The sequence below is a fragment of the Bolinopsis microptera genome, chromosome 11, assembly GCF_026151205.1.
Source record: "Bolinopsis microptera isolate Bmic1 chromosome 11, MBARI_Bmic_1.0, whole genome shotgun sequence".
In the NCBI taxonomy this organism is placed as follows: domain Eukaryota; kingdom Metazoa; phylum Ctenophora; class Tentaculata; order Lobata; family Bolinopsidae; genus Bolinopsis; species Bolinopsis microptera.
Genome location: NC_087082.1, coordinates 8,338,405 through 8,365,119, shown reverse-complemented (window position 1 = coordinate 8,365,119; position 26,715 = coordinate 8,338,405). Strand labels below are relative to the sequence as shown.

Sequence of the window (26,715 nt, the reverse complement as noted above, 5' to 3'; positions counted from 1 at the left end):
GGATTATGCTTTATTTTATTAATACTATTAGGTAGCTGGAAATTGTTCAAATATGAGTCTTGATGTGTTATTGGAAGCCGCTGATGTTCTTGAAAAACAGAAAGTTGGTAAGTGCCACTATTTTCCTAATATCATTATCAAAATATTAAGCGTTGTAAATATAAAATGTTGGGGGGGAGGGTGGGGTGCACACCATGCTCATTTTTCCACCAACTTCTGTTCAAATGGGCATTGATGGGCAAAGCCTCAAAAACAGCTTATTACTTAAAGGGGCCGCGGCCGGGGGGGGGGGGGGGGTCTTCATCAAAATTTTCTCGAAATTGATTTTATAGTTGTTTCTGATCTAAGAGGGGAGTGATATCTATCAGCTGCTTTTGGTCCCATTGAAAAATTTTGCTCCTATCCGAAATTATCACTGGCCAAAGGTCAGCGCTTATGTGTAATTGTATTGCGCGAGCGATTTTCAATCGCGCCATGAAAATCGATGAAGACCCCCCGGCCCCCTTAAGTTTTTATTAAACATCACCGTTGTGTTTGCCGTCCTCTAATTATTGATTGAATTAAAAAGTTCCTCCTGAAAATTAAAATGACCCCTAAGAATTAATTGTGACTTAAATGAAACCACTGCAATCTCGAGTGAAAGTGCACATGCTTTGGTTAAAAAAAATACATACTACCTTTGAGAAACATCTAACAGAACATTTTCAGCATCAATTTTGACGTCTATGCACGAGTATGACAAGAACTTCAATAATAATAAGAGCAACCATGAGGGATCAGATGATGACACCTATTCACTTCAGAGAGAGGGTGTCCACCACACCCACTACCGTGACCGGTAAGTTTTACCTCACATTCCATGACTTTCCTTCTGTTATCTTTATTTTATGTACATAATTTCTGCACTTCTTCTTTTTTTTTCTCTTTTATAGGAAACAATTTTTGTTTTAACTGCTCATTGGGTGCATAGTGTAATATCTTAAACGTACCATTTTCTTATTTTGTTCATGTTATTTATGCATTATTCTTTGCAATTTGGGTAATGTATCTTTATATCTGCTTTAAGTCGATTAATAGGGCATTTAAAATAGTTTCTAGAATTATATCACCACGGTGATGGTGATATTTATAGGTCGGTTGAAGGTGAGAGTGCTGGACCGAGTAATCCTCCTATCTCCGAGGAAGCTATTAACAGATCGTCCAGGTAATTGAAGGTGTATTTTAAAATTTTGGACAAGTTTTAATTTGTTTGCGCTGTAATTTATAAAATTGATACGGGATTTTAAAATATAATTAATAATCATCAAGTCGAATAAAAAGTTAATTATCAATTCAATGCAAAAGTTTCTGACCACCTGCACGTAAGTCAGTAAACAACTTGTAAAAAAGTAATTATATTGTGCAAAAACATGGGAATTGGAAACCTAGGTCTGACCGAGTTATATTCCAACAACTTGAACCATCGCATCGGCACCATGAAAATCTTCATATCATAAAAAATTAACATCTTATGATCTTATCTGAAACATCCGTAGATTAATTGTCTTGTTCCCATAGATCCTGGCTAGCTTTACACACGGAACTATTTTCAGTCCAATAAACAATAATCAGCGACGTAGACCGCAACCCAAAATGACCATGACGGGAAATTACCACCTTCTGAAAAGGTCCAGATTATCTGATTCAAATGAAACATCCAACATGAACAATAATCCAGACGCGTCTGAGGACAAGTTTAATAAGTATGTATAATGCGTGCGTAATAATTTATAATCTCAATTTTCTAGTTGAAAAGTTAAACTGAAAAAACAAACCGTCTTTCACGTTATGATAGGACAATCTCGATTCTGTTTTGTATTGAATCACAATGATTTTTTTAAAAATTCGGTTCGTATCACCAGTTTTTCTGAAAGACTCAGCTACAGTTGAAATGTCGGATCTTTTGGGTCCTCTGGTCGATAGGAAACGCTGAAATTGTCATTAAACTTTATCAGCTACACTGAAGAAAACGGTGCAATTTCCCAATCGTATTCAACACTGTGCTAAGATTATTATTATATAACACCAGGTCGACACCTTCAAGCAAAGAGTTGTACACATTTGAAGTCGAAAATGAACATCCTCGAGGCTCTAGGTAAAGAATGTTGGAGCATTCTCGTAATTCTTATGTCATGTGTTAATCCTTGGGTGCTGTTTTTTCTGCTGATCTGTTGATTCTAATTTTACAAGATGATTTGCTTCTATGTTCGCATTAATTTTTTGCTGATTTATGGCGCTTGACAGTTGATGTTTAATTAATAAGCACGGTATAGGGCAACTTGTTGCAAAACAACGGCAAAATTGCTGAATACTTTTAATCTTTTCGCTAAAATTTCCTGAATTCCAATCTTTTAATATATTAACAGAAAACTGGATGAAATACTATTTAAAGTTGGAGGTTGAGAAAAATGTGTGGAAATTTATTCTTTGATCACACAATAGGAAGACAGTGTAATCTTAATAGTTTAAATATCTTATGCCGCGAGCTTTTATTCGTACTGCTTTTAAGTCGGATGTTGAAACTTTGAAGTTTGTAACAAATAAAAGTTGTTGTATTGGGGTAAGCATGCTCACACTTCTTATTATCATTTAGCCTGTCGTTCTTCGATCCACCAGTTCTATCTGCTCACTATGTAAACTGACTGAATAAAATATTCTGGCACATTAAATTTTGTGAAAAATAAAGCTGCTGATACTCATTTACACCTTTCTTCGCCTATTTTTAACTATTAAGCTACACTCAAGCATTAATAAACACCGTACATCTGGTCGCACTATATTGTACACTATTCTTTGTGTCAGATGTCCACTTTGGACGATTCAACAACAAGATTATCACTCTGCACATAGCATGAATATTGAATATGCTTTAAAAAGCAACTTAGTTATAACACTTCTTGTAACACTGCCTGTAACACTGCCTGTAACACTGCCTGTAACACTGCCTGTAACACTGCCTGTATCACTGCCTGTATCACTGCCTGTAACACTGCCTGTATCACTGCCTGTAACACTGCCTGTAACACTGCCTGTATGACTGCCTGTAACACTGCCTGTAACACTGCCTGTAACACTGCCTGTATCACTGCCTGTAACACTGCCTGTAACACTGCCTGTAACACTGCCTGTAACACTGCCTGTATCACTGTGTGTAACACTGCCTGTATCACCATAAAATACAAGTTGTTACAGCCCATCCCCCTTCCACACCCCCTCCTCACGCCTCCTCCACAGGGGATCCAGCTCCCAGTCAGGAGGAGAGACTTGGCACACACGCTCCATTCACAACCAGATGGAGAAGAACCGCCGCGCACAGCTCCGTGTTTACATGAACAACCTCCGAGACGTGATACCCTCGGGTCCCAACAGACGCAAGCTGACCACGCTTACTTTGCTGCAGAACGCACGCGCATACATTGAGGTTAGTTTATTGTCCATGTATGTCTCAGCTTTTTGAGTTTAAAAATAACCTTTTATTAGCATAATTTAATACAGTGAAACCCCAATTTACCGCGGAGTTTGGAAAAAATAAATATCCGCGGTTGATCCCAATTCGCAGTCAATCGGGGATTCTTTAAAGCACGTGAACAATAAATGGAGTCTCAATTCTCACTTTAGTTACAGTATGTTATTTAACATTACCATTATATTACCATTACCCAGGATCAACTTTAGAGAACTAAAAAATGCAAAATATTCTTCTCCCTCAGTCTTGCCCCAATTTGTTCGGATCTAAACATGTTATCTAGAGAGCTCTTGGCGCCTCATTAACCTGAAATTCACAGTAAATCAGGGATCCATTTACATGTATTATGAACCTCGTTATACTTATTATGGATATAATAACTTTTGAGAGGGGAAAATTACTCCCAGACAGACGTTGTAAATCAAGATTTGGTTCGCATAATTAAGAAATTATGATCCTAACTGGAAAAATACAACAATTTCGAATTTTGTCCTTAAAACTCTACAAAAAATCTAGCTTTAATGATAACTGTAAACTGGTAAACTTAGCAATTCATTCTTTACCAAAACTCTCTATTCCGTATCTGTGCAAGGGTCTGTTGGGTTGATCTAATCAGGGAGACATTATGTCTGTAAAACGTTTTAAACATTTAAAGGAGCAGGGGTAAAATTAGTCTCGTCTGAAAGTCGCGGGTATTTGATTCGCCTGTAACATTTGCTGATAAGACATTGTCTATGATAATTAGGATAATTATTAGGTAATTAATGAGATAATTAATTACAGTCGCTGAAGGAACACGAGGATGAGTATGAACATGACAAACAGAAGTTGTGGAGACGACACTTGAGACTGCGAGACTTCCTCTGCCAGCTTAACGGTTCAACAGTTCTAACAGTACCTGGTATTCCTATCACACCTGGGATTCGCAAGTTCGCAGGTTAGAGAGCGAGTTACTTAGGGGCCATCTACTAAGGACGTCCGGCAAATAGGGAGGGGATGGTTTTGGAATTTCGGACAAATCCGGATAGGGGGAGGGGGGGTTTCTGAAAATCCGGACGTCCGGAAATTTTGGCAGAATTAACGAAAAAGTCCTGGATTTATTTCAACCCTTTGAATTCTATTTCAACTCTTTGAATATTATTAACAATGAATTTGAGTTGATTTTATTTGTACTCTTAAAAGTAGCTGGAAATCCGGACGTCCGGGGGGGGGGGGGGGGGGGGGGGGGGGTGATCTGAAAATCTGCGATTTTGGCGGACGTCCTAAGTAGATGGCCCTTTAGTGGAACTGGTAACTACTTGGGGGGGGGGGGGGGGGGGAGCCAAGTGGATATTTGTAGATATTTGGATAATGTCATCCACTTTTTTCGTGAATTATCCATTACAATAATCTACAAATATCTACATTTATCTACAAAAAATGTATATCTCAAATATGTGCCCAGAAATTCTACTGAATTTTTGGAGATAAATTTGTAGAATTTGTAGAATTTTCGTGAATTATCCATTGACAATAATCTACAAATATCTACATTTATCTACAAAAAATTTAATCTCAAATATGTGCCCAGAAATTCTACTGAATTTTTGGAGATAAATGTATAAATTTGTAGAATGTCATCCACTTTTTTCGTGGATTATCCATTCTACATTAATCTACAAATATCTACAAATATCCACTTGGCTCCCCCCCTACTTATATGGACACGTTCATAAAAAGGTGGCACTAGAGATTGATTTTTCACTGCCAAAATTGTGTGAAGCATTTTAAAATACTTGTATCTCAAGGAGTATGCTATGAAATTTAACAAAATTTTAATATGTGGTCCAAAAAGATTCAAATGTCACATAATTAAGTCATTCATTTCTCTATATCTGTTAATTGTGCAGATATGAGCCAGAAATCACAAAATATTCATTTCTTGCACCTCTAATGATGAATTTACATTCTGTGAGTGTGTCCTGCTTCTCAATGTGATTATTGAACCTTTTTGAGATAGTTGAGTGTTAAAAGTGCGAAGAGTCACCGGTTAAATGTGGAGTTACGATGCAATTATCACACACAGGGTTAATTCTGACTAATTATTTTAGAATGATGAATGTGATATGAATTTCAACGGAATGATTGTAACAATGAACTCTATAGATCACAATTATAGCATGCTATCTAATATTTAGAGAATTTAGATGGTTAAAAGTGCCATAATGATTCAAAAATCACGTAGATGAGCATGTATTGAAATGATGTTATATCAGGGGAATGTATCACTTTTTGGCTCTATATCAGGTTGGTATCTATAGTAAATCTGCAGTAATCTGTCGTGACACTTGTTTATGGTCATGGAGAAGTTCGTTATTGGAGTAATAGTGGAAGGGGGGGTACCAATGGCATAAAATGGCATAAATGGCATACGTTTTATGGCATAAATGGAAATTTTTATTGGCCAATTCTCCATTTATGCCATGAATTTAGGTCTTCATATTTGACCTTTAGGATGACTTTAAATTCGCAAATTATTATTAGTACTTGAATAAGAGACATGTTTCATGCTTTATAACGCTTGGAATGATCGTTAAAGATTCATATGACAAATAAAGAAAATAGAAATGTATTATATCAAACGGGGGAGGGTACCAATGGCATAGAATGTCATAAAATGGCATAAATGGCATACGTTTTATGGCATAAATGGAAATTTTTATTGGCCAATTCTCCATTATGCCATTTATGCCATTGGTACCCCCCCTAGTGGAATCAATAATCACAAAACACTGATTTTAAACTGAATAAACAAGGCAAGTACTTTTACTACTCAAGCCATGATAATTTTGTCTCCATAATGTGACAAATGAATCAATCAGTAACGTATAATACTTAATTGAATTTTTGAAATGTGATTATCGATTCATTACCTTTCCTTTCAAAGTGTCATTACAACTTGAACATTACATATGATTCAATTGTCACACTTTAAAGAAAATTACATATAATTCGGTAGCTAGATTTATGTGATTTTTGAATCATTTAAGCACCCAGATCAAAAATTATCGCTCAAATGCCTTCAATATGGTATAAGCTTAGACATGGATTCAAAAATCACATAATAGGAATCATAGAATGATTATAAATTGTCATATCGTGCACTTAATTTAAGCCTTACTATAGTGTAATAACGAAAATGTGACTTTTGAATCATATTAACTGGTTATCTTGATCTAGTATCTTTGTTTCACACAATAGAGCATAAGTTTTGTGGTTTATCCACTGGGCTTAGAGTTTGTGTTTAAGCTACCAAATTTTATTATTATTATTTATTTTTAATACTATTTAATACTATTTTGTACCCTAATAAATGATAGATAGCCAATAAAAACGTTAGATGATTCAATAATCACTGCTAAAAATAGGCTTATTTCCAACGTTTAAGTTGTGATTATTGACTCATTTTAGCACCAATAACAATTTCAGATAAGACATTCCATTCCTTGCATGCATTATAGCCACCATATCAATTTTGGTGTCTTTGTGAATAGTACTTTTCAGATTATCTAGTGTTGATTCATCTTGCATTTCTAATTGTGTGACTTTTGACTCCTTGGCACTAAAATAACGATAACTCCTGTGATATTTAAAGGAATAGAGACTCCGTGATTTCAGAATCATGAAATTTAATCGAATTTCTAAAGGTATAGATCTAGATGGCTGCACGACAAAGGGGGGCCCTCCATTATTAGGGGTCAGATCATATGACGTATAATTAGTGATGTGACGTATAATTAGTGATGTGATCCACCAGCTATGATTTTTTTTTTTTTTTTTTTTTTTTTAATTTTTAAATGAGGAACCTGCCAAACCCCAGGACACCAGGAGGATACCACCGGCAAAGCGGCTAATAGTACCCTCCGGTCTGTGTTGTACCGAAGAAGCTGAGTTAATCGATCATGACTCGGCTTACCAGCCAAGAGGCAAAATCTGAGCGGCACCAAGGGTTCAGAGAGTGTCATTTCAGCTTCTCCGGTGCTGGATGCCCTGGGGTTTCACATGCGCCGTAGCAAAATAAATATAAAAACACACGCACACAATTTTTTTAAATTCTTTTAGATAATACGTCGAATAAAGTCAGTGGATATAGAGTAATAAATTGCACATAAGATGGAGAGAAAAAGGAGAGATATTACTGGTTTTAAATGTGACTCTATATCAATACTAGTAGTGGAGATAACTCCACTGGCTACAACTTGTGAAATAAAGGGTAAAGGTAAGGCACGGCTGTAATTTCGAGAAAATAAATAAACAAGAGTGTATAGTGGATCCAGAACTTTGGGTATAAAATGGTCATCAAGGTGTAACGTCTTTAAGGCACCGTATAATATCCGATTTTTCACCTAATAAGAAAAGCTTAAGATGTTTAAGATATCGCTCCCAGAATAGGGGTTCCTTGTTCTGGAAACTCCTTCCAATAAACCAACAGCAAACCGAATTTATGAAGTTAACACTTTTATCTCTGTGATTTAAGCAAATCAAATAGTGGCGATATGGGTCGTCATAATTTGCGTCAATATTCGATCTAATAAACAGATTTACTCCCTGTAGGAAAGAGCTTGTGGCTGGACAGTCAATAAATATGTGAGAGATAGTTTCGAGGTTGTGATTACATAACGAGCAATTTGGACTATCTTTTTCAATCTTCATTTTATATCTCATGTACCGACAAGTACTAATCCGGTGAAGGAGCTTATATTGGTACTGAATAAGTTTGAAGTTATTTGAGAAAGAAGTAAAAATATCCGTAAAAATACTAATCCAATCAATATCCGTTAAGGAGAGGTTAGCACTCCAGTTCCTCATTGGAGGAAGGGTGCTGGGATCTAAACGCTTAGACATGGTATCTCTAATGTTTCTACCTTTGATAGTGAGAGGAGTATCTCTAGAGTTGGGAGTATTCCTACCTCCCCAAAAGCGAAGTGAAAGTTGGGTATCGATAAATGTAATGTTACTTGTAAACGTATCGGTATTATTAAATCGACGTATTCCCAATTTTATACTCGCATATTGAGTCGAAGAGATTGTACTACTTGTTTGGCCCCACTTTCTCAGAAATTGCTGAAAACTTAAGAGGTTACCTTCCTCTGAAACGAAATCAGAAAGATAGATGATATTTCTATCAATAAGAATATCGTTCCAGAGCTTGGAGCCAATGTCCGTTATTACGTCGCTTCCCCACACACAGTGGTTGACTGTACTCTTACTTGACTGTGAAGTAGTACTTTTCAGATTATCTAGTGTTGATTCATCTTGCATTTCTAATTGTGTGACTTTTGACTCCTTGGCACTAAAATAACGATAACTCCTGTGATATAAGGAATAGAGACTCCGTGATTTCAGAATCATGAAATTTAATCGAATTTCTAAAGGTATAGATCTAGATGGCTGCACGACAAAGGGGGGCCCTCCATTATTAGGGGTCAGATCATATGACGTATAATTAGTGATGTGACGTATAATTAGTGATGTGATCCACCAGCTATGATTTACAGAACATGTGAACTCTACCCTATATCTAGCCCAGTTTAACTCCGTACTTGATTTAAATTAACAAGTCAATAGACATTTTTTCGTAGGATAATTAATCAAATTTACTGAATACTGAATACTGAATACTGTATACTGTATACTGAATACTGAATACTGAATACTGAATACTGAATACTGAATACTGAATACATTAATTATAATTTACTACATATCGTGCCCAAAAACTGAGGCTACAGAAAACAAATACTCGATCTTGCTAGAGTATGTGGAGTAAAATGAACAGATATCGTGGAGTTGGGTATGGCAATTCCTTCGCCTCTTAGCGGGTGTCTTGCCAACACTCGACCTGTCGATGTGAAAGTCAGTAATGACTTGCTCTCACATACTCTTGAACAGAGGGCTTTGGGCGATGCACTCGGGATTTAAATCCTCTGTGAAAGCCCTCAACCATGTTCGAGGTTCGAGGGAACTCCGGATCCCGAATGATTCTGGCGAAATGGTTCCAGAATCCTAAGGGATATGCAGGGAGAATCCTCACCTCACTGTCCACAATGACTGACCCAAGGTAAGTCTTCTCAAAATAATTCACTATAGACATTAGCTTAGGATAGTTTGTCTGTATATAGTAAGTTATTTCGTAGAACACTTCCTCGACATCAGCCACTGGAACAAAAGCAAGAAATACAACAAGACTTGCAGCTCTGGCAAACAGTTTATCTGTAAAGTAAATCTTCTTAAAATTCTTCTGAATGTTCTTTTCAACAGCTTGACAGAGGTGAAAGTAGCAATTGCTCACATCCCATCCTGGCAAACTCTTCATAAAAGCATTCATAACTGCTTTCTCGAAATCTACTAAAATGGTACCAGTGTCCACCGGACAATGCTGGTCAAAATAGTGCTTAATAACATCTAAAACAAATTCATAAGTGTCCCCTTTCTTGTCACCACTTAAAATATAAACTAAAGGCACAAATTTGTTGTCTACAACTGAGTGGATGGTGTAAGACTGAGGAAAGATCTTCGGTGATACATAGAAAGTGCCGTCTGCTATCCAGTCTGAGTGCTCCGACAGTGTCTTCATGTTCCTGCTCTGACTCCCCGATCTGTAGAACCATCAAAGAGGACAAAGGGTTCATCTCTTCTGGTTGAAGTACATGTAGGAGGGAGAGTAAAGTCTTCTGAGGTAGTAGCCTCCTGGTGTTGGGAGGATCCTGACGCTGCAGCTCTGGAACGTTGAATCACTCTGACCAAGGACATGATGTTAGGGAGAGTCTGGTTCACTGCAGTCGACGTCTCTACCAGGGCTTCTGATATGAGGTTCTGCGTCGCCGAAAGAGGTTGATCTTCAGCTTTCCTCTTCAGGGATGTTAGGACTTCTCTTCGTTCTGGGGCTGCGAGGTCTGCTTCGTGGTTGTGGGTTTTCGTACTCAATCTGAGAGAATCGTCTGAGAGGGATAGATAGCAGAGACACGCGGACACTTCGTAGGGAGTTTGTGCTTGCAGCACCGCCAGGAAGATGTGAGGGCTGAATCCTTGTTCTTCTTCCGACAGTAGATGAATCCATCAGAGTCAAGTAGCTGTTGAGATCCTGTCCGACCAGAGATGAATTTGGGGAAGGTAGGCATGTTGATAGAATGTAAGAATGCGATACTATTGTCTTTCATCTTTCAGTATATATATACCTAAGAACACTTGATCGGCTCACTCTCCTTGCATGCCTTTAGCACGTACGTCTCACATCCCTTGATACGAGAACCCCCTTTAGCAAGAGCTCCCGTCCCTTATGTGATCTACGAGTCGAGCAGTCAGATCATGTTTACTTCTTAATGTACAGCTATGATTTACAGAATTGACATGTGAACTCTACCCTATATCTAGCTCATTTCTGGGTCAATTAAATTCTACTGATGGATCACATCACTAATTATACGTCATATGATCTAACCCTAATAATGGAGGGCCCCCCTTTGTCGGCCTCCCGATCTAGATATATCAAACAACAAAGGGCAATGACTATTTTTAAAACGCATTTAAAAAAATCAATCTCTAGTGCCACCTTTTTTTTAACGTGTCTATATAGCTCTGGTTACTTAGTGTAACTGGTAACTACTTGTTGAAAGTTCCAGTATTTAGTAAGTATCGGTTAGTAACGGGTTAGTAACCCAAATATTTCAAATTATTGGACCACACAGCACACTGAGATACTGACTTACTACAGCTTGTTAATAACACTACACATCCTTATCAAACGATATTCCTCGTTAGACCACATTTAAACAACTACACGCATTTCATTCAATTTCTGTGGAAAACCGGTCCACTAATATTATCATGACGGTCATGAAAGGGTCGCCTTTATCGTTTCAGATTCACGCCAATTAAACTTATAAACTAGTAATAATAACGTACACTCTCACAGCTATTTGGTTTTGGTTTTGGTTTATAGAGCTACACGCCACATATGTCCAGGTTCATTATAATATATAATGTAGGACTTCTAGGCAATGTGCTTGGTTGTGAATCCTTGTTCTTCTTCCGACAGTAGATGAATCCATCAGAGTCAAGTAGCTGTTGAGATCCTGTCCGACCAGAGATGAATTTGGGGAAGGTAGGCATGTTGATAGAATGTAAGAATGCGATACTATTGTCTTTCATCTTTCAGTATATATATACCTAAGAACACTTGATCGGCTCACTCTCCTTGCATGCCTTTAGCACGTACGTCTCACATCCCTTGATACGAGAACCCCCTTTAGCAAGAGCTCCCGTCCCTTATGTGATCTACGAGTCGAGCAGTCAGATCATGTTTACTTCTTAATGTACAGCTATGATTTACAGAATTGACATGTGAACTCTACCCTATATCTAGCTCATTTCTGGGTCAATTAAATTCTACTGATGGATCACATCACTAATTATACGTCATATGATCTAACCCTTAATAATGGAGGGCCCCCCTTTGTCGGCCTCCCGATCTAGATATATCAAACAACAAAGGGCAATGACTATTTTTAAAACGCATTTAAAAAAATCAATCTCTAGTGCCACCTTTTTTTTTAACGTGTCTATATAGCTCTGGTTACTTAGTGTAACTGGTAACTACTTGTTGAAAGTTCCAGTATTTAGTAAGTATCGGTTAGTGACGGGTTAGTAACCCAAATATTTCAAATTATTGGACCACACAGCACACTGAGATACTGACTTACTACAGCTTGTTAATAACACTACACATCCTTATCAAACGATATTCCTCGTTAGACCACATTTAAACAACTACACGCATTTCATTCAATTTCTGTGGAAAACCGGTCCACTAATATTATCATGACGGTCATGAAAGGGTCGCCTTTATCGTTTCAGATTCACGCCAATTAAACTTATAAACTAGTAATAATAACGTACACTCTCACAGCTATTTGGTTTTGGTTTTGGTTTATAGAGCTACACGCCACATATGTCCAGGTTCATTATAATATATAATGTAGGACTTCTAGGCAATGTGCTTGGTTGTGGGACGCACTCAACTAGGGAAGTTGAGAGGCCTCAAATCAAGTCTCATTAAAGAGATATCAACAGAGTGTGAGCCACTGCCAGACTAACCTGTAGCTGTGATTAGAGTTTGCCAGGCTCTATGAGTGTGGCAGAGAGTGTCTTCTTTGTCCTATCCTTTGTTCGTGATGCTGATAACAGACTCTTGTTGTAGGTGGCATGGTGGTGACAAAAACTCATTTGCATGATTGGGTCTAGAGATGGGTCGATTGTTAACTGTGAAGTGTGCTATAAATAAGTGATAAAGATGCCACCAGTGGCAAAAGTAAGGGTAACAAAGATGTGGTTAAATAATTAAACGTACTGCTCAGTACCGTAATTATAAAACCAACTATACTTGTAAACTGTATTAAGGGCTGTGTTTTGTCGAGTGCTGCTTTGTAATGGACCCCACCCTCCATTATTGTTCTTTGTTAGCAGCAGCATTATTCTTGACAGTTGACTCATCATGTATCGAGATATTGGGTAATTTAAACAGTTAGTTTATATCTGTTCCCGCTATACAATACATCGCACTATATACATTGGCACGTGTCCAGTTCACGGCATTCTGATTGGCTGACGCGTCAAATCAAGCTCTGTGATTGGTCCACAGCCTGCATACATTGTACTAAGTGCAGGAAACCATCGGGCACGAGCTCCTTATTGGTCAATACACAATCACGTGACAAAATGAAGTCTTCTGATTGGTGGTGCTATTTTTAGCTGTCACATCCTGCTCCCAGCGTGCTTGCAGCGTGCTGCTCAGATGCTTGCGGAGTGTACATTCTACACACGTGTATTACACATTACAGTGCCCAACACGTACAGTACCAGGTTACCAGACCAAAGTTACAAAACTTGGAACTACACGAATATATTGCACCATATCCAGAAAGGCGGCAGATCGGCAGATATTCTGTGAGGAAATTTGGTGTCAAAAAGGAAATTCTTAGAAGACCTGATATTTTTTAGGGCATGAGAAATATTTTAGGGGGGGTGGGTATTTTGTTAAACCTGATGTAGACCGTATCTGAGTGTGTCCCAAGTACCACCAATAACTAATTAGCACGTTCTGTAAACACACTAATTGTATACAACAGTACATTACATTGGTGTCGTGTTACATGTACAGCAATAATATTACAAATATGTGGAGAATGTAGGATCATTCAGCGGCTTGGTCTAATGTAATGTTTCGTGTGTGGGTGTTGGTGAGGTCAGGAACGAGTTTAGAAAAACTCTCCATTTGTAAACACGAATTTGTTTGACAAATTCAGTGTTGCCTGTCTGATTGCACGTGTTAGGGGCGGTAATTAGTTACATGAGGTTAATGACACGTGACAGGTAATTACACTGTGTACAATGTACTGACTACACATAGTTTACATTCCACAGCAGTGGAGTTGTTGATGTAGCTCTACTAGGTACAATGTACCGAACTAGCTACAATGTACCGAACTAGCTACTTACTTTAGACTTCGCTTCTATGTATAAGTTGAGTTATGACGTGATACAATATTAAAAGCGAACAAACAGTAATGAACTGCGTTTTATTCCATCTTTATGTTAAAATAACCTAGTTTCATTTAAATACAATGTTACTGTTCCCATAATACATTAAAGTTAAAAAGGTAAATATCACACTGAATGTTATCACCACTGTAATGCTATCGTATACGTTTCCCAGTGCATGTGCCAGGAGATGCAGATATAACCATGACTCATGAGTGACCACACATTTAAATTAGACTTCTGGCAACTCTACAAAACTGAAAATGTTTCCGTGCCGTATTTAAGAGACAGTGAAACTAGCAAGCTGCGATGAATGGGGACTCGCCACCCCATGGTAACATTAAATATATTGGTTCGGTTAAATCGCTTTTTCAAATTATTTTTTGTACAGTAGTGTTGAAAGTATTATAAGTAATAGTGTTACGCGCGTAGTTATGGAGTGAAATACATAGTAAGTAAGTAATAATAATCACGTACAGTAAAACTACTTTTTCTAAAACAGTTTTTTATACGGCTTTTAGTGGGTGTGGGCAGTGTAAGAAAAAACATTCCGATCCTACTCTACGGTACATGTTAGTGGTTATGACAAATATGCTAATAATTTCAGTAGACACGCCCCAAGCAATGGACACCAGCACCAGCCCGCCCTCCGACCAGTTATACTTAGAGGACGAGTACGCGTCACGTGAGGCTCGAGAGAACAACACGCGTAGTACCCGGAGTGGGGGGGACAGAGCGGACACTGTTTCTGAGATGTCTGATGAGAGTGATTCTATCGGCACCTTCAGGTAATTAATTAATTAATTGATAAGGTGAGAGCTATTGTCAGCCAGAGTGATTGATATGTCTCTTTATTTTTCCTTGTTGTCACTCTCTGATGTGATCGTGTTATAACGTATAATTTTTATTTTTACTGATCTTCAAAGTTTAAAATAATAGGTTTCCTAGATAGTTTTATTGATGGCCGTAATTTTATTTAATCAACCTAACACTGTCCGTAATTGCAGTCTAAGTGGATTTATCAGCCTTCAATTAAAATTATACACTTACACATAACACAATGTAGAGCATATTAAGCAGCCAATTACATTAATTAGTGCATTATATTAATCAGTTAATGAGGTAATTAACTATAATTAATTTCAGTAACAGTGACGGAGGTGAAACAGTCGTCAGCCCGGACAAGGAGTTGTGACAGAAGAGACATTTTAATACCCCTCCTTTTCCCTTCCACCCAGAAAACAGTTCCTCTCCAAATTACAAAAGTAGTTGCTGACTAGTAGTGACTTTGAACCAAGTCTGCAAAAATTGTTTTACCAAAATTTAGGACAAAAGCATGAAACATTTTGTTAGTTAACATCTAATTGTACAGTGTAACGTCTAACGTTAGATCAGATTATCGTAAAGAAAGAAATCTAGCAAAAAAATAAGTCCCAAACGCGATACTCAATATTGTTCTAGTAGTACATATGATATAAATCTGGTCTGGTGTTCGACGTTTCACTGTAAAATCTTTTGGTCGAACCTGAAAACAACATTCCGGACCCCTAACATTGAATCCTCTTTTGCTTTAGATCTTAAAGTTCATACTCGATTCTATTATAGTAAAAGTTAGACTGCAGCCGGCTGCATGCCCTTAATGCCATTTGTTACTGCTCTTGAAATTGTAACGTTTTATAACCACTATGTGGGTAAGTTTCTCAGTAGAATAAACTAGGTTTCTATTTGCTGTTTTTTTATTCTACCAGGTTACATTATGATACGGTTCGCAATTTGTCTTTTTCTGATTACCACAGGTCTAGGTCTTTTATGCCAATATCTATCTCCGATTCGAATAAGTTAATTCTACTAACATCTATGTAGTATGGTTATTTTGCGTTCGAATACAGTGTAATCTTAACGATGTTTTTGGAAATATGACGGAGTGTTGCTTTTTATCAATACAAACAAATTTGTGTGAATCTAGTTCTGTTTACATTTTCCACTCAATTCTCCCTTTCAGTTTTGACTGGAAATTGAGTATTGACATTTCGGTTCTATGGTATTCAAATATTTTGTCTTTTGAAGGAACCTAATATTCTTTATCCTGGATTTATACCCTTTCCCTATTTGATTCAAATTTTGTATTTCACCTTATCGATTAGAATTTGGGCTGATTTTGATTTTGATGTTTTTTGTTTTTTTTTGATGAATTAGGAAATGGCAATAAGTTTTTTTTTTTCTGTGCAAATTTTGCATATGATATTGCACGATATGAAGAAGTGGCCGGAGGGCGTTTCGTGATACGCATATTTTTCCGATAACTCAACGTCTCAGTTCGGAAAATCACTTTATTCTGTTTTTAAATGAGAAGAAAGAGTGATGATAAGATTAAGTCCTTCTGTCGACGTCGGGAAGAGCTGGAAATGTAAAATTTACCACCGATTACATCTTTTCTTAAGCTGTGACATTTTCCAGTCAACCAAGATACTGTATGTACATATTTATTCTGCAAGTATGCTGTTTATTTATTGTACATATAAGAATTTGAAGAATTTCGTGTTCATGAATGCTTCGTTACTGTTCTAGAACCTTGCGGCAGTTGCCACGCGAGACAAAACACGTGGGTTCCATGTTTTAAAGCACATTTTTGCTGCTCAAGACCCATAAAGAAAGTGTTGCTTTCAGCATTTAAGAGCGTAATTTGCGCGCTAAATAAGCGCGCTTTTTGAAATCCGCGTGCGCTGCATGCGTGCGTGTAGCGCACGCCGCTTTGCTGTTTGTGCTTTTGGCTTTCAAGAATAAAAAATAAATTATTGACCAGTAGTTCATATAATAGTTACGTATTATATTTAATGACTGTCAGATCATAAAGATGTAACTAGGACTGGTCCGAGCACATAGCAAATCGGAATTTGAGAATCGCTGTGATGGAACCGGACCATGAGTTCAGTCGATCGTGAGTTAACTATTGACTTTGGACTTGCAATTGCACCTTGATGTCTCAGTTATAAGTGAATATCTAGCAGTAGTGCAATGTTTAACGGGTGATACTCGTAAAATATTTGTTCCAAAAATTATACCGTCGACAATCCCCTTAATTTGCGTTTCTCACTATTTATGGTGCGGGGTTCTGAATTTTAAATGCCCTAGAATAAATAAAATTGTGAATTAAGTGATTCTTCGACTGTCGACACATTTTGTGGCTCCAAGCAGCCAAGCTCAGCTCAAGATTATTTTCAATTTTTATTATTTGATAACCAAAGTCGTGAACTCGTGAAATACCTTTTGTAAAATACGGTTTTAAAAACTAAATCGGATTAATTTAATACATTATATTATATTACACATTAGTTAGTGCAATAAGTGCCAAGCGCGAGCACAGAACGTTTTTCTCCGATTTCGATAAATTTGGTACCAAAGGTTGTCTAAATGTTAAAAATGTGATCATAAAATAAATCCGCGCCGTGTAGCAATTTTCGCTAAAAATGCTACACGGCGCTTGGATTAAACAGGATTAAACAGGATTAAACATGAAATTACCAGAGAGAACACTAACGGACTCGTCTTGGCTATACAAGAATGAATAAATGAATAAATGAATAAATGAATAAATAAAATTATCAAAACTGAATCATTTAAAAATAGTAAAATTTAACCGTTTACAATTTCACGAAAATAAAAGAAAATCGTCTATAATAATTTAAGGTAATACAGTAAATAAAGTTCGAGTACTACATCTGTTTGCGAGGGTTAAGGGACGTTTTAGGAGGATTACGTAGATTTGAGGAGTCTGTAAGGTACTTCCCGAACTCTTTTATATGGGGTGAGTTCATTATTGCTCCATATTCTTTTAGCATCAACAGGCTTTTGAGGTTGTCAGAGAGGTTGGACCTGAGTTGATGGTAGTAGGGGCACTCAGTTAGGACGTGGTCTTCGGTTTCTAGAATAGGAGTTTCAAAGAAGGGGAGCTCCTCTAAAAAACGTATGACATCCGTTTCTGAGGAGCAGCAGAAGCGACACGTTTTAAGAGCTGTGTTGAGTTGATCTTTGGTGTAGCGACCTTTTTCTATCCTAAGATCGTGACTGCTAGATCGGAGTTTGCTGCGCCATGCGCGTGCTTTTGCGCGCAATTTTTTCCTTTTCACCCTTTTGAAAAAAGGCAATAGTGAAAGGTTACAAATGGAGGTTTTTGCAGAAAAACGTAGATTTTGGAGAACGAGATAGGTGGGTTTAAATATGTCGTGTGTCCTTCCTTCCTTCCTTCCGTTCGTTACCATGCAACGAAAAAGTTACTGGACCGCGCTCAGCCTGTCATTCCGCCAAATCTTTATTCGGGTCCTCAGGTAACGAAAAAGTTGGGCGCGCGCGAGGATTGCTTGCGGAGATGTGATGTATAGATAGCCTGTGATCTATGAATGCGCGGCGCGACTGTGTTTTAATGTATATGATGCATGTAATGTATAATATTACTATTAGGTAATACGCCCAATTTTTACGTGGCACGCGTAGTGTATTGATGTGTACACGAGTATAGTTTAAATTTGCTGATAATTTCTTGAATTACAGATACAAGTTAAGTTCTACGGCAATTGAACTGAATTTCAAGTGTTTCCCGTATTTGATGCATAATTTATCAATATTATTATCATGAAGATTGAAGTGAGCTGATTGGAGCTTATACTTAAATTTATAGTAAATGTGAAATGGAAATCTAGCGTCCGCCAAAACGAAACAACGGGCGCAATTCTTGTTAAGTTTTTGATACATGTTTCGTATCCCAATATCAGTTTGTTTTTGGTCTATGACTTTCATGTCTCACATTTTCAGTTATTATCACTTCATTATTATGATATCGTAATCAGGAGGACTAATCGAGTTGGAGGACTTCGACGCGCCGCGCGAACTAGCATTCTTGCTTCGCATCGTCGATCGTCAATGGGTTGACATCGTCAATCAACTCATCGAGACCAGAAACGAAACTTTTGCTATAACTAATATTTTAAAATTTAAAGGAAAATTATTTTTAAATTTGTTAATGTGAACACAAGGGTCCCCCCTTGCGTGAAATTTTGAACAAATATTTTAGGAGTTATTGGCATTTTAAGTAATAAATTAGCCATTTTTCGTCCTTTGTACACTCTTGCTTGCTTGCTACACGTTGCACATTACCTGGGGACCTCAGGCTATTATGTTCATAAACATAACGAATAGAGATTAGGCGGAATGACAGGCTGAGCGCGGCCCAGTAAGTTGCACACCTCTCGTGCACGCGGCGCGCGCGATCAAAAGGGGTTTCAGCGTGTGTCAAACTTTTGCAATGAACAGAAGTACAGCTCGACGTTATCTATACGTTGTATCCCGTTGCGACCCCCACGGTCGTTTCACTATGGTGGGTTTCAAGTAATTTGCGAGCCGCGCGAGAAATCTCAGGTGCAACTGTACGAGAAGAACTAGCGTGCGCGAAACGATCATTTCAGTGCACTGTGAAGTCACATTTAGAAAGTTCCATACTATTTGATGTTATGTGTTAACTTTTTTGATGGTGTGATCGCTATGTTGACAAAAAGCTTATCTCTGGGCTCTGGCTTTTTAAATTTTTTGACGATACAGGGGGATAGAGTGGCGGGTTTTTTTTTCGATTTTGTTGAGGAAAATACTGTTGTAATGCTTATTTAATAAAAATAAGGATGGTTGAAGTTTTACCGAAAATGGACTTGACCCATCAACGAAAATCGCTAATAAAAAACTAACAAATTACAACAATCCAGTGTGTTAGGGAGCCGCTCAAACTGTTTACTAATTGATCTTCCAAGCCTAAGGGGCGCCCTGTTGTTCCCGTGATCATGTATGCAAAAATGTACGACCGAGGTCATCACTAATGAAGCCCCAAACAGAACTGCGGGCCTAATTGCCTGTTACGATTTAATGAGGTTACACCACTTTCGAGCAGCTTATGTTTTGAGATAAATGTGATCGGTTTACTATATGTTATATTATACTCTACACATTTAAAGTTTAAACATCTGGTCAGCCCTTAACCTGTTAGAATTATGTGGAGATATATCAAATGCAGAATGCCAAAAGGTTTACGACGAGAAAGATTGTACAACTATGATACACTGTTGGTAAAGAGAAACGTAAATTAAATTAATGCTTATCATGCAAACAAGTGAAAACGACACTTATATGTCATGTATCCATATTCCATAAAGAAAATATAAAGCTGATAATATATTATCTAGTCAAACCGTCAACAATAAACGATAACGCTATCCGCGCAAAATATAAATGTTCGATAATTTGTCGCCATCCAGCGCTAGTTGTTCGCTATCCAGCGCTAGTTGTCGCCATCCAGCGCTAGTGTCGAATCCAGCGCTAGTTGTCGCTGGGCATCGTCACTGTCGCACTCGATAGTTTGTGATGGCCATCGCAACTGGACCATCGCAGAAAACAGTTCGATAACTAGTGCTGGATAGCGACAACTATCGCTGGATAGCGAAACTAGCGCTTGATAAAGCGACAACTACGCTGTATATGACAACTAAATCGCTGGATAGCGACAACTAGCGTGATGGCGACATTAGCGCGGGCCAGCGCTAGGGTGTCGCTATTAATATCCAAGCGCTAAATATAAATTGTATTGATAAATTTTCGATAATTGTCGCGACAACTAGCGCTGATATAATAGCCGACAACTAGCGCTGGCCAGCGCTTGGGCCAGCGCTAAGCGATAGCATCGATGGCCAGCGCAAAATGGCAGCGATATTAGTATTACCTTCAGCGAGCGCTGGCCAGCGCAATGTATCGAAATCATATACTTGCGATATTATTCGTCAGCAAAGCGCTGCCAAGCGCAATATAGTTGCGATATTACTCGTCACTAATTAGCTGTCAGAGTCAATTGCAATGCTATTAATGGACCAGCTATAATAAATCGAAACTACGCTGGTAAGGTATAGTGCTGACTGGCGCAATCTACCCAATTCCAAAATCAAATCTATATATTTACGATATTATTATATAATATTAATCGTCAGCTGACGCTTACCAGCGCAATATGTTGCGATTCATTATCACATGATCGCTTTAACGGGTGAAACCCATAAATTGAAATTATTCGTTTCAAATCCTTAATTCCACTCTGTGTGCGTCTTGGTACTCCATGGTAAATATAAACCTACAATCGTCACTAGCGTTGCTGACGAGTATTGAGTAATAGCGGCAAATATGATTTTTTATATTTTGCCGCTGTTTAGCGCTGACTAGCGCAGGCTCAGGCTTAGCTTCGCTGGCAGCGCTAGTTGTCGCTATCCAGCGCTGTTATCCGTATCGAACTAGTTTTTCTGCGATGGCCAGTTGCCGCTGGCCCTCACCAACTATCGGGTGCGACAGTGGTCGAATAAGCCAGCGACAACTAGCTGCTGGATAGCGACAACTAAGCGCTGGATCACTGATGGCGCCAACTAGGCGATAGCGACGCGACAATTATCGAACATTTCTATTTTGCGCTGGATAGCGTTATCCAGCGCTGATCTCTGGATAGCGACAACTAGCGCTGATAGCGCTAGTTGTCGCCATCCAGCCTAGTTGTCGCGTTATGTTGACTATCGGCAACGCAAAAGAACCAATAAATTTTTTTGGAAACAATTAAAAATCTTTTATGACTGTTAAATAATCAATTATCACATACTTTGAAATAAATTTAAAAATGACAAACTTCTTTCTTACATTTCTACATCAAACTAAGGTGTGTACTTTTAGATGCATTGATATTACCGAAATTACGTGATATAACAAGTTGCATGCTACAATATTCATAATACAAATAATATATATAATAATTTTCATATTATGTTATTGCAATATCAATTGATAGTATTAAAAAACAATTTCAGTGCTCCAAAATGCGGGAACGTAAATTTTGAGAAGAATACAATAATAATTGAATTTGAAGATAGAAAATAAAAGTTATAAAATCGTAGTTCTTTAATTGCTAGTTCCGTTACCATACAAAATCATTTTATGAGTAAACTCGGCCACTTAGATTCTTCTGGCCGCTGCAGTCTGGCAGCATAATGGCCAGTTGATATCTTCCGACCGTATCTCTTCGTTGAACCAGTGACAAAGAGCGACCGAGTGTCCACTGACTGGTGTGACAGGGAATAACAACAACTTAGAGGAGAATTATAATAATCATCCAACTCCACAGAGCATAGTTTTGTCTGATTAAAAAGGAGGGGTAGTGATCGCTCCCAGGATCCCAGCTTGGTCTTAAACATAAGCCGTCTCGGGGGTTTCTCATTGATACGCTTTTCGGTCAGCATGACGCAAGGTAGGAACCGTCCTTGAAATCGATGGTTCCTCTGGTTTTTTTGACACCTGAGTGGAAAATTTTGAAAAGCTTGTAAGTTATATTCTATCTGTCCGGTATACGAGCCATATTAAGAGCACATGACAGTTTCCATAACCTTATCGTATGAGTTTGACTTATCAGAGAACGTGTATTAATTAGACCCGCCGCTAGAAATCTAATTATAAATCTGAATTCACCTTGCTAACTTGGAGTTAGAAATTTTTGGACAGTAAAATCATAAATTGTATTTATTACTGTTAAACTCAATATAACCGACAAAATTTACCTGGTAAACCGACACAAACATATCGATAAAGCTTTTGCAATCAAAGTTAATCTGAGTGAGATGTACTGTCTAAACTTTTTGGGTAGTCGAGATACCCAGATTCAGTTTCGTGTAGCGTCGTAGGCCTTCTGAAAGCACGGATATACGTCCACGATAGAGATACCCCCCTGACGCATCACTCCTTTCTCATCCGCTGAAGAAACCGAACGTTAAAACGATGTAGTTATATCATATAGCTTAAAGTTAAAGCATCTATAACAAGTAAACACAAAATAAGCACGTCTAGCAAAATATCGCAATGTAGTACAGAAAGGGTCAGATAAATTTATACTCATTACTGGCCTATCAAACTAACCTAGCATCGCCAAGATGACCCTCAAGGATGGGCCAAGAAAGCGTTTTTGCTTAATCGATTAAATCCGATTTCTTCTCACTCCGGTTGACAGTTCCTCCCTTGCAACCTTATTTCGTTCAACTAAATGCACGGCTGCATCTGTCAACATGGCTTTAGCTTTATCAATGCAAATACCTGAACGCATAGTATTAATAAACTAATGATAACAAAATTACCTTGCAAGATTTGAGAAGGGATTCTCTATTACTGGATATCTGTTTCTGCTGGTAGCTCTTCACAACATTTACAGGGTATATCAGAGTACTATTTGCACCACCTGAATTTACTCATTAAATCAAATTGTTCAGCAATGTAATGTGATCGTTATGATCGATTATAAATAAAAGAATACTGTGCAACATTGAACTAACAATACTTATTCTTTAGTTGAAAGTTGAAATGCAATGATACTGTTTCATTAAGGTTATAGCATGAGCAATAGATTGAAATCTAAAATTGAAATGTTTTCTATACCTAAACAAGCACCACAAACAAAGTTTAACGCAAATTGCCCCTGCCGGGTCTGTGAAGAGGGCAGCGCATTACGCAGAGGGTTCCGACAAACAAAGAAAAGACAGTTTGTGGAGCAGTTTCTGATGAGAATTGCACTGAAACCTCTGTACCACTGCTGGATTGATCTCAGGTGGTGCCTGTGAGATTTATTTTAAGAAGGATCAGTCGATAAAATCCAGTGATTTAAAAATTAAATTAATATGGAAGTACAATTAATTAAAGACAACATCACATCTTCAGTTAGTTCTAATCAGTAATCACCTGAGATCCAATGTATTTTTAATTTTCCCATGGAATGCAGGAGTCTGCAGTAAACTTTGACCACGTTCAAAGGGGGTGGCAACAAGAGCTTCACTTATGCCAGTTAGTGTTGCTGCAACTACAGTTCTACTTGTGTTGTCTGCAATCACATTTGTTGGAAGGCCCTGGTAAACATTCATTGTTATAAAAAGCATTTCAATTCAATTATAAATTTGAATAATTAAGATTTCCTTCACAATAATGAGTTTTTCACTTAAAACCCGAAATTTTGATTTGCCTGGAGAATTTGGTAACAGGAGTTAAATTTTGGTTATCCTCAAGTTCTATAAGTTACCTTATAGAACGTCTCGAATAATCCATACATTAACCCCACTTGAACAGACTTTTGACAAAGCGGGAGAGCCATTCCACGATAAAGCATAAGTAATCCTTCTTTGTGAACCTGAAAATTAAATTTACAAAATTGAGGAAGTGCCTAGCTGTCTAGATCAGTCTTAGGTTTAAAATGTTGTTTGCACATAACATAGGAAATGAATCATATATTACATATTCGACTAAATTATTAACAATTAGCCAGTGGTCGACCGGGATCGAAATTTAGTCCCGGCCGGGACCGGGCCGGGATGACCTTCATCCCGGCCGGGACCGGGACCGGGATCGAAATGAAAACCCGGCCGGGACCGGGATTAGCCTCATCCCGGCCGGGACCGGGATTTTTCCAATATTTCTCAATCTCAGTTAAAATGAAACAGTGTTATATGTTAAATAAAATCTTCCAGAACAAACTGAGGTATGTCAAGTTAAAATTGACAGTAAGTAGTACAGGGTGGCCCATAAGTGACTACCCACACGCAACCTCTTAATAACTCACGTAATTCGTCTCCAAATTGCACCAAAATTTCAGAGATTATAGATATGGGTCAAACTTAGATTTCCTGAAAGTTTCGTAAGCCACGCCCAATTACAGTGGGCGTGGCGAGACACTCCCTCTTTTTCACTATTGTCTTCATAAAATGAGAACGCTTTAAGCTAAGAACTCAAAATTTTTTGCACACATTTGGCTTGATAATTGAAAACCTTTCCCAAAGTTTCAAGTTCATTGGTTAAAATATGGCTAAGTTATGACCATTTCAAAATTCATCGGATACGTGATCCGAGCACTCAGTCAGTGATCTCGTCACTTGGTTAATGGCCTGTTTGGCTCACATGCACCGCTTGATTGGTTGCAGCCTGCTTATGGGCCGGCCTATACAGCTGACAGCACCTAAAACGCTATCACACGAATTTATGGTGGTGTCACCATTTCAGGGCTTGTTAGCCCTGCTAGTCACAGGTTCAAATTATTGAATTGTTTTTGTGTGGGAATTTTTATTAGTTGATTTCATTTATTGATTTATCCTAAAAATTTGTGTTTTCCTTTCTAGCAAAGTCATCATCGGTATCCAATCAAAGCCTAATGAACCTCATTAATACACGCTAACGCCTTACTCTTGATCAGATTGGGTGACGAGATCACTAATTGAGTGCAAATATCACTGACTGAGTGCTCGGATCACATATCCGATGGATTTTAAAATGGTCATAACTCAGCCATATTTTAACCAATGAACTTGAAACTTTTGGAAAAGTTTTCAATTATCAAGCCAAATGTGTGCAAAAAATTTTGAGTTCTTAGCTTAAAGCGTTCTCATTTTATGAAGACAATAGTGAAAAAGAGGGAGTGTCACGCCACGCCCACTGTAATTGGGCGTGGCTTACGAAACTTTCAGGAAATCTAAGTTTGACCCATATATATAATCTCTGAAATTTTGGTGCAATTTGGAGACGAATTACGTGAGTTATTAAGAGGTTGCGTGTGGGTAGTCACTTATGGGCCACCCTGTAGTAACTACTCTATCTCTCTCTAATCGCTATCTCTCTCTATCTTTCTCTATCTCTCTCTCTCTATCTCTCTCTATCTCTCTCTCTCTATCTCTCTCTCTATCTCTCTCTTTATATCTGAGATAGAGAGCGCGAAATGAATGTGGACATAGTTATTTCATCAGATGAAGAAGCTGATGAGGGCGAGGCCCCTGACTCTTGAGTATTTCTAAGTTTGTTCGGACTTCAGCTTTCTTCTAACATTTTGTAATTTGTTACTCATGAAGTGAACAGTTGAACATATAATTAATTTTGAACATTAGTAAATTTTGTTTGACTTGAAATTTGCCAACTACCATTGATCAAAATTCATAGAATTTTGATCATGTAACATAAACATTTCACATAAGACTTGAAAGTTGAATTTTCAATTAACTTTTGGCGACGAGAAAGTGAAATGATCTAACTATTAAGAAGCACTGTAGAGCACTGTTGTAGTAAAACTTTTCGGAAAATGTTCACAGGTTCGTGAAATTTGGGCTCAAATATACGCTCAAAAACCGACTTTATTTTGGAAAAATCCCGGCTAAAATCCCGGCTAAAAACAAAATCCCGGCCGGGACCGGGACCGGGACAAAATCGCCAAATCCCGGCCGGGATCCCGGCTGCGCCGGGATCCCGGTCGAGCTCTGCAATTAGCACAGAATGGGACAGATTTGGAAGTAGAGCTACAATTTTACAACTAGATACCTCTTTGACAGCTGCAGTAAATCTGGAACTATTGATTTGTTGCCTGAAGATGACTTTATTGATAGGAAATGTTGCAGCCACATTCACCACACCAGCAAGTAACCCAGATGTATAGTTTGGCCATAGTTGACAAGTATCAGCCGATTGGCTCCGACTTGCCATTTTCATGTGTTAAGCATAGGATGTTTCAAGACTGGTCTGTGCAGTGTGCATAGTCCACTAGCCTATAAATT

The 26,715-nt window shown here is 38.0% G+C and overlaps 2 protein-coding genes across 4 annotated transcripts; one reads left to right on the top strand and one right to left on the bottom strand.

The window, feature by feature from the left end:
• The first annotated feature begins 17 nt into the window (after window positions 1–17).
• On the top strand, window positions 18–16,632 carry LOC134822856 (max-interacting protein 1-like). Of its 3 annotated transcripts, XM_063834122.1 has the most exons (9): window positions 18–107; window positions 709–838; window positions 1,133–1,204; window positions 1,593–1,742; window positions 2,069–2,134; window positions 3,274–3,460; window positions 4,289–4,442; window positions 14,691–14,871; window positions 15,230–16,632. In XM_063834122.1, exons 1-9 carry the CDS (start codon window positions 53–55, stop codon window positions 15,276–15,278), a joined length of 1,044 nt encoding a protein of 347 aa, XP_063690192.1. In that variant the 5' UTR covers window positions 18–52; the 3' UTR covers window positions 15,279–16,632. The 3 variants fall into 3 exon arrangements, with proteins under 3 accessions (XP_063690192.1, XP_063690193.1, XP_063690194.1); XM_063834123.1 differs by lacking the exon at window positions 1,593–1,742; XM_063834124.1 differs by lacking the exons at window positions 1,593–1,742; window positions 2,069–2,134.
• Window positions 16,633–23,247: 6,615 nt separating this feature from the next.
• Window positions 23,248–26,715, bottom strand: LOC134823602 (mitochondrial nicotinamide adenine dinucleotide transporter SLC25A51-like). The gene is made up of 5 exons (XM_063835135.1): window positions 26,483–26,715; window positions 24,207–24,314; window positions 23,873–24,036; window positions 23,573–23,748; window positions 23,248–23,375 (listed from the first exon to the last, which is right to left on the bottom strand). Exons 1-5 carry the CDS (start codon window positions 26,648–26,650, stop codon window positions 23,248–23,250), a joined length of 744 nt encoding a protein of 247 aa, XP_063691205.1. The 5' UTR covers window positions 26,651–26,715.